This window comes from Tupaia chinensis, unplaced genomic scaffold (assembly GCF_000334495.1).
Source record: "Tupaia chinensis unplaced genomic scaffold, TupChi_1.0 Scaffold149501_1, whole genome shotgun sequence".
Lineage (NCBI taxonomy): Eukaryota > Metazoa > Chordata > Mammalia > Scandentia > Tupaiidae > Tupaia > Tupaia belangeri.
Genome location: NW_006209345.1, coordinates 4240756 through 4248639, shown reverse-complemented (window position 1 = coordinate 4248639; position 7884 = coordinate 4240756). Strand labels below are relative to the sequence as shown.

Genomic DNA, 7884 nt, shown 5'->3' with positions numbered 1-7884 from the left:
CCCCCGCCCCTGCCACTCTCTGCAGCCCAGAGCCAAGCTTTCCTCTTTTGGGCCTGTGTGAGCCATTCTGCCACGTGGGAGGGAGTGGGAAGCCAGAGGCCTTTTAGTCCTCAGAGGTCATGGTGGGTGGGCACTTCCCAAACCCCAGCTCCACTCTGTGCCCTTGAAACTGGGTCTGTCCTGGCACCAGGCCACTTACCTCTAACTCTCACTCCCCCAGCTGGTGGTTCCAGAATACTCTATCCACGGCCTCTTCTGTCTGATGTTTCTATGTGCAGCAGAGTGGGTAACCCTGGGCCTCAACATCCCCCTCCTCTTCTACCACCTCTGGAGGTGAGGGCTGCAGCTGCCTTAGGGAGGTGGGCAGGATGGGGATGGGAACCTCAATGGTGGGCACTGAGGTCCCTTCCGGCCCAGGTACTTCCACCGGCCTGCAGATGGCTCTGAGGTCATGTATGATGCGGTCTCCATCATGAATGCTGACATCCTCAACTACTGCCAGAAGGAGTCCTGGTGCAAACTCGCCTTCTACCTGCTCTCCTTCTTCTATTACCTGTACAGGTGAGGCCCTGCCATAGCAGTCAGAACTCAGGGAAGGAGTGTTTCCAGTATCGGCTCCCTTCCCATCCCATGTTCTTGCCCTTTGCCCTAGAGGACCAAGGGCAACCTAGGAGGGTATGACCAGGTGGGTGGCCGGGTGGCAGGCTTGTCAGGACTTGGCTCACTGCCTCATCTTCCTACAGTATGGTTTATACATTGGTGAGTTTCTAAGGGGGAAGCCGGCCAGGGAGTGAGCCCAGAACGGACCGGACGCCTGTGCACCCCCAGCCCTGCTCCTCGGCCGAAGAGGCCTCAGCCCTGGGGAGGGAGGGGGCACTGGTGCCCCCGGCCTCTCCACAACAACCTGCCCCCCCCCGAAACTGCTGCTGCTGCGGGGACTCCCCCGCCTTCAGAGCCCTCCCCTTGGACCAGGGTGGGGCAGAGATCTAAATAGGGGCAGGAACTTCTCTGCCAGCCTGTGAGCATGGCAGTCCTGGAAGGGGCAGGACCTCCAGCCTTGTCCATTTCAGGGGAAACTTGGGCCCTGCCATGGGGCAGAGTTTTACCCTGGAAGTTCTAGGCCACCCCCCTCCATTCCCACCTTGAGGCTCCCCCTGCAGGTGGGGGGGTACCCACACCCAGGAATGAGCAGGCTCAGCAGGGGGTCAGCCCCACTCCTAGTCTGCCCTCCCCCCAACAGGCTCTCTCTCCATCCCTGTGTCTCCACTTGCCCCAACCCCAGCCCACCCTGTCTCTTGGACCTATTTTCTATGTTGCCTGGAGGAGTCCGGCACCCCCTCCCCGGCCATTTGTGACAAAATATGAATAAACTACTGCAAACATGTGGGCCCCAGTTCTGCTCCTGAAAAGGCTGAAGAGGAAATGGGGTAAGGGGATTCTATAGGGGGCAACTCTGAGTAAAATCCCCAATTCCCAGCATAGCTAGTCTCTCTCCATTAGCCCACAGACCATTTTGGGTACACCCCCACCCCCACCTGATGGATCAGAGGCTTCTAGGTCTTTCTGACAGCTGTGCTTCCACCCAGTCCTCTTCTGGCTGTGCCTGCTGAAAACCTTCCATCAGCCTTTCAAAGCACTACCAAGGTCACCAGCTCCAGAAAGCCCTTCCTGAGCCCACCCTTCTAGACAGCACCAAGCTTAGTTCCCTGGGCAAGGCAGAGATCCAGAGGTGTCTGCAACTCCCTTCAGGCCCCAGGAACAAGGTCCAAACAAAGTCAAGGAGATCAAATCTTCAATGTATGGAAAATCACTGCCATTTGGGGCCAGGGTCACCGGACCAGGTGGAAGGTCAGCCAGTATATGATGAGGGGCTGGAAAGCTGCAGCTCCCAGAGTCAGGTAGAGCTGGAGACGTTGCTGGGGCACTGGGCCCCCAACGCTGTCAGGACCCAGGGCTGCTGTCCGCAAAGAGCGCACCTGGAACAAACAGGAGCTGGAACTGGACCAGGACAGGGAGCCTTGTTCTCGACTCTGACCCCGGGGGGAAAGGGTAGGAGGGCAGCCCCAGACTCACAGTGAAGTACATGAGTGCAGAGGAGGTCCAGGCCAGTGCCACGTAGTAGCCATCACTGCCAAACAGAAGCCCTGTGAGCACGCTGAGGATCATTCTGTGAGGAGAGGGGGATTTGGAAGGGAGGAGGCTGCTGACTCTCCTAAAGGTCTAGGCCTGAGAGTCGACCTGCCCCCCAGGACCCAGAGCAAAGCCTAGAGCCCACCAACCAAGGGGCCCAGTCCTAAAATGAACTCAGCCCAGGAGTCAGCCTTAGGACCTGAATCTGAGCCCCCTTCTCTCCCCTATGCTCTCAGGGTGACTATCACATCTCCAACCTTCTGACTATCCCTCAATTCCTGAAGAAACTGTCAGAAACAGCTAGTCCCTCCAACAGAGTAGAGCCAGAGACCAAAAGGAGGGCAGAGGCATAGCCAGGGTCACAGTGTGAGGCTATAGCTATGCAGGCCCCCCACCCAGGTCACCTACTCAACCTTTGAGTGCTCACCCCACATATTTGTAGCCACAGTAGGCCAGCAGGTGGAAGGTGCTCAGGTCGCTGCGAACAGTGGCCAGGTAGAGGCCCAGGAGCAAGGCCAGCACTTCCATCACCACCCATATCAGCGCTGTACTGGCACACAGACCCAGCACCTCTGGGGAGAACCTGTAGCCACGGGGGCGGGGGGCAGTTCAAGACCAGCCATCCTGTGACAGAGATGAGGTGAGACAGGCAGGGGGTAGGGGGAGCAGTGGGCTGGGAAACTGGCACAGATCTAGGGAAATGGGGAGAAAAGCCAGGAGGGAGGAGAGGTGAGATGGAGGGGAGGGGAGAGGATTGGCACCGACCTTTTCTGAATGCCCAGTGCCATCCCTGCCAGCAGTACATAAGTGATGAAGGCCATTGCTGCCAAGATCCAAGAGATGCCATCAGCCTGAATTCTTCAACCAGTGTCCCCCACCAGGCATTCCAAGCCACTGATACTCCCACCCCCCTGCACTTCCCTGTGTGCCGCGACACAGCCTGACTCCCACGTGCAGATCTCTAACACCCTGCCTGGGCTGCCTTTCTCCCTGTGTAAATGCCACCTGACTGCTCTCTCAGGACCACAAGCCAGTCCCCTCCTTGCCCCTGTGCTAGAAAGCTCATCAGTGTTTCCTTCTTTGTCTCAGAAATCGCATCATTGGCCAAGGCCATTGTGCTTACAAGATGAGACCAAACTGATTTATGGGAAAACTGTATAATGTAGGTTTTTGTGGATATCCCAGACTGTCCCTAACATCCAGGGCCATGGAAATGACCTTACTTGAGCCAGGAAGTCTCAGTCTGGTCACTGGCACTGGCTATGGCTATAGCCACCCTGACCAGAGAATTCCCAAGTTTAATTCTGAACTGTTTGCACAAAACTCAGAGCCAGTGAGAGCAGCTTCAGCAGCAGTTTTAACTTTTTTAAGTCCTATCCACTGCCACCCCCCTACTTGAAGCACTAGAATTGATGTGACCACCAGAGGGCAGTGTCTGGAATTGGGAAAACAGTTCTACCTATAAACTTCATGGGCTAAATGATAACCACATCCCTCTGAGCCTTGGCTTCAATATGTAAAAGATGGTAGCTCCAGCCTTACACGGTGGCTATGAGATGCACATGGGATGAAGGCTGGAAAACCTTTGCCCTGTCTAGGGCATTTGGGCTGGCTGCCCTCCTCACTGGAAGCCCCTCTGAGGGAGGAATCCCTGGCACACTCACCTCACTTGCCCCAAGTGTGTCCACTAAGGTTCGAGCCCTGTGTAACTAACAGGACAGAGAAGAGCTGGTCAACCACAACACAGTATGGGTGGCCTGACGAATGCCATGTGAACAAGCAGTTATCGGAACCCAGAAGGGAGTGATCACTTGCTCAAGGGGGTCATAGGCAGCTTCCTGGAGGAGGGGATTCTGGAGCAGGTCTTAAAGGACAAACTGTAATACCTTATATTTACTGTATGCTTCCTACGTGCCAAGTGCTACACAAAAAATACCAAGAGCAGATAGTGAATTAGGAGTTAAGCCTCTCTCCCCATTCACACCTCAAGGCATAAGCCCTTTCACATTCCCCAGCCCATTGAGAGACTCACTGGGGATATAGAGGTCAGGGGCGTTGAGGTCTTGCCGTGGGGGCAGAGGCACATCGCGACTGTACTGTACTTCCCAGTTCTGGCAGTGGCAGCAGCAGCCAGGTCAGGAGACAAGAAAAGAGAAGAAAAGAGCTGAGGTCTAGGGGCCAAAGTTGGATGGGATGAAGGAGGCCCGCCAGTTCACCTGATAGAAAGCTCACCTGGTGTGTATAGGGGAAGACCAGCAGCCCTAGCTTCTTGGCTACATAGGCTGTGTCCACAGCAAAAAAATACTTGAGTTTGTTCACAGACACAAAACGGTGCAGCTGAGAGAGGAAAGAGGAGGCTATGGGCAAGCTGCACCTAAACCACAGGGTGCTCCTCTGTATGCTCCTTCCCTGAGGACTTCTGTGAGGATCAGGTGGGATTCCTTGGTGCCCCAGCCCAATCCAGAAATCCTGCCACCCTTGCCCTGGGAGAAGGTCACACCTCCTTGTGCACCATATCCTTCCCATGGGATGCGATGGAGCTGCCATAGGCCATAGCCACATTGGCTATTGGGTCCTCAAGCAAGTGGTTGACATTGAAGGCTACGTCGGCTCCTGGGACTGGGTATCCTCCTGGTTGGCTGGAATAACCACCGCTTGTGTCATCGAAGAGAGGAGGGGGATCCGGAGCTGTCCGGGCCCTGTACTTGGAGCCTGTGGATTTGGAGTACCAGAGTAGGTAACAGGAATACCACACATTAAGTCCAAACCAGTGCCCCTTCCCTTGGCTGGGCAGCCCTGTATAGGTCCTGGGAGTACCAAGCAATCCGTGGGGGAAATTCAGGCTGAAAAGTAGCTAATACAAAAAATAAAATCGATGAAGGATCCTCTGCCAAATGTAGGCAAATGAAGGATTGAGGGAGCGCCTGGAAGTGGTTGTCCATCTGGGGTTTCTGGGACCTGAGCTCTCAAAGTGATCTCTGAACTAAGCTGTGGAAAGTAAGTTTGCTAGGTAGAGAAGGCTATTGAAAAGGCACCTCTGCATGAACGAGTATAAGAAAGGAGACAACTGACTACCTGGAAGTCTTGGGCAGCGGTCAGAGACCTGCCGGTATTAAGGTACGGAAAGGAAATTCTGGAAGTGGACTCCATTCGAGCTTGGGTCGGGCATGGGGATCGTGGCTATGCTATTACCACCGGATCTCAGGATTGGGTCGAGAGGGCGAAGTCCGGGACACGTAGCAGTCTGGCGGTGCAGGAACCCAGAGGACACCCGCCGCCCTGGGCAACAGTCACCGCAGCTGTGTCTCTCTGGGCTGGCTGGCCGCGCCACCGACTCTCCTCCGACCGGCCAGGCCGCGCCCCGCCCGTCCCGCACCCCACGCACCGTGGGCTCCGTAGCCCGAGTGATAAGCCATGGCCGCGACGCTCACTCTCCTGAGGGCCCGCTGCGCCGACTCGCAGATACAAATACTAATGAGACAGCCGCTCTACTCCCAGGGCACAGACCGAAGTTACCCCGCAGCTCGACACGTCCCCGGGCTGGTCGATTGCGGCCGCCATATCCACTGCGTCATACCCCACCGTCTACCATTGGCTCTCCAGTGGCTCCGGTTCGCCTCACCCCTCTCCCAATTGGCTACTGGTACACCCTCACCAAAGCGGATTCGGCCCCCCGACTTCCGGACGAGGGGTAGGCGGAGCGATCTGAGGCTCTCTTGGATTGGACAGCGGGTTTGCTAGTCCGCAATGGAAGCAGCCAATAGATGGATTAAAGTAGTAGGGTGTTAAGAATTATTTCCGCGCCTGCTCAGTGGGGAACCTGATTCTCGACCTGCCACGACTACACCGAGACCCGGCAGGAGGGAACCCGTGGTTGGCGTCAGGGAACTAGGCTTCACTACTGTGATGGGACGTACTCTAGAAGGAAATAGGGCGGTCTGGCTTTAACCAAGCCACACCCCTCCCTCTCTATGCTCGCTTTCCTCCCTGTGTACCTCACACTACCCAATCGTAGGATCGAGTCCTGGCAGCCAGGAGGTGGTGGGAGGCCGGGCCAGGCAGTGACAGCGCACTCAGAGAGCCCCAGAATTCTGACTCCTCCCTCTCCTCCTTTCCTCACGGGTGCTGTCCTCTTGTCCAGTGCTGAAAATGCCCTGCCCTCTCCGCCGCCATCCTGCAAACCATCGCGGGGGCCTGCTGCTGATGGCCTGGGAATTCTATCCACATGCTCCATCGCGCGAACACACACACACACACACACACACACACACACACACACACACACTGAAAAAGGCCCAGAAGACTCGAAGTCCCAGAGATTGAGTGGCATAGCTGCGGCAGGATCCTGCGGCAGAACTGTCCCACCGACTTTCCCAAGGTCCAGCCCATTTGGGGGTGAAGGTGAGCTGATCCGTCTCCTAAAGCTGCGGTGGAAACTCCTGAGTCATATCGTCAGTCCTGTTATTTTCTTGATGTGAGATTCCCAAGCCTTACTCGTACTCCAGGGGACTCCTTTCTCTCCACCCAGATTCTGACCACTCCCACCTTCCCTGGAGACAGTCTTCCGGGTCTCACTCACAAACCTTCACCCGCCACTTTCTAGAGAGCACCGATCGGTCCTCTATAACCTGTCTTTACTTAGCTACATAGCGTCTAGTCGCACCAGGTGACCTTCTTGCTTCCCAAACTCAGTGGTCTGATTGCAGTGCCGTGGGCCAGAAGTCCCTTCCACTTGGGATGCCCTTCCCCCCTCATATCCACTAGTCCAAAGCCCAGTTATCCTTTAGAGTGAATTCAGTTAGCACCTCTCAGATTCTCAGAGGGACAAAGGGAACACTGGCATGACCTGGCCTGGGGTGGAGGCCAGAAGCCTGGTTCTAGGTGTCCCTCTGGGTATACCCAAGGGACCAACATATAAATTCCATAAGGACAGGGACTATGTCTTTCTCCTACCCTGTTTTCTCAGTGCCAGGCACAGTCTTTACATATAGAAAAACACCCAATAAGTATCCCTGCACGATAAGTAAATAAGTACATGAATGAAACCTTTGACCAATCCTTTTCTCCTACATCTCACCTCATCTTTAAATGGGTAGGGAGTATTTAACTAAGTGGTCTTTAAGTTGCTCTTTGTCCAAATACACAGACACGAACACATACATACACACATCAGAAGCAAAATAACCCACCCAACTTTGCAGCTCCCTCTGCACCACTCACTGTCTAGTCTGTGGGATGGGGGGCAGACTGAGACACAAGTGTGAGGACCAGAGGCCACTGAGGGTCAGGGAGCAAGCAGCATGGGGTCACCTGGGAGGGGGTTATGCCATGTGGGACAGAGCCCTCTCCCCTGCATGACATGATAAATGCTTGTGAATTTAATACTTTTCCCTCCCTGGTTCTCAGATGGGAAAATGGAGTGGGGGCAGAGAGTGCTGGCCCAAGTCATGAATTCTAGGGTCCCCGGTGTCTGGATGTGCTTAGCTTCCATCTCTCCACCCTGAGAGATAGAACCTCAAAGGCTCCCACCCACCTTCAAGATCCAGCTTCCTCATTTTACAGCCTGGAAAACTCAGGCGCCAGAAAGCAAGGACTCTTTCAAGGTCGCAAGCCCGAGCGGCTGGAGAACTCAATCGTCCTGCCGCCCAGTCAGGGCTTCTTCGGGCGGACGGGGGGGACTGGGGTGGGGACGCCCCCGGTGCCAGGCGCTGCCAGCGGCGCCGCGGGTGCCGCGGGGGCGGGGTCAACGGAGGG

The 7884-nt window shown here is 55.6% G+C and overlaps 2 protein-coding genes across 2 annotated transcripts in view; one reads left to right on the top strand and one right to left on the bottom strand.

Moving 5' to 3' along the window:
* CNIH2 (cornichon family AMPA receptor auxiliary protein 2) overlaps positions 1–1382 on the top strand; it is a 3200-nt gene extending 1818 nt beyond the window's left edge. Inside the window, exons 3-5 of the mRNA XM_014585333.2 lie at positions 221–333; positions 418–561; positions 744–1382. Of these exons, the coding sequence (XP_014440819.1) occupies positions 221–333; positions 418–561; positions 744–771 (285 nt within the window). The 3' untranslated portion in view covers positions 772–1382. The remainder of the gene's footprint in view (positions 1–220; positions 334–417; positions 562–743) is intronic.
* Positions 1383–1775: 393 nt separating this feature from the next.
* YIF1A (Yip1 interacting factor homolog A, membrane trafficking protein) lies at positions 1776–5727 on the bottom strand. The gene is made up of 8 exons (XM_006171340.3): positions 5516–5727; positions 4631–4842; positions 4363–4467; positions 4163–4241; positions 2896–2953; positions 2558–2713; positions 2074–2167; positions 1776–1976 (listed from the first exon to the last, which is right to left on the bottom strand). Exons 1-8 carry the CDS (start codon positions 5544–5546, stop codon positions 1830–1832), a joined length of 882 nt encoding a protein of 293 aa, XP_006171402.1. The 5' UTR covers positions 5547–5727; the 3' UTR covers positions 1776–1829.
* Between the last annotated feature and the right edge of the window lie 2157 nt (positions 5728–7884).

Excerpts from the sequence above, each read along its gene's own strand:
- YIF1A (XM_006171340.3), bottom strand. The coding sequence starts at position 5,546 with ATGGCTTATCACTCGGGCTACGGAGCCCACG. Across the intron at positions 4,468-4,630 it reads AGGATATGGTGCACAAGGAG|CTGCACCGTTTTGTGTCTGT; the intron begins GTGTGACCTTCT and ends TTCCTCTCTCAG. Across the intron at positions 4,242-4,362 it reads TCTTCCCCTATACACACCAG|AACTGGGAAGTACAGTACAG; the intron begins GTGAGCTTTCTA and ends TGCCACTGCCAG.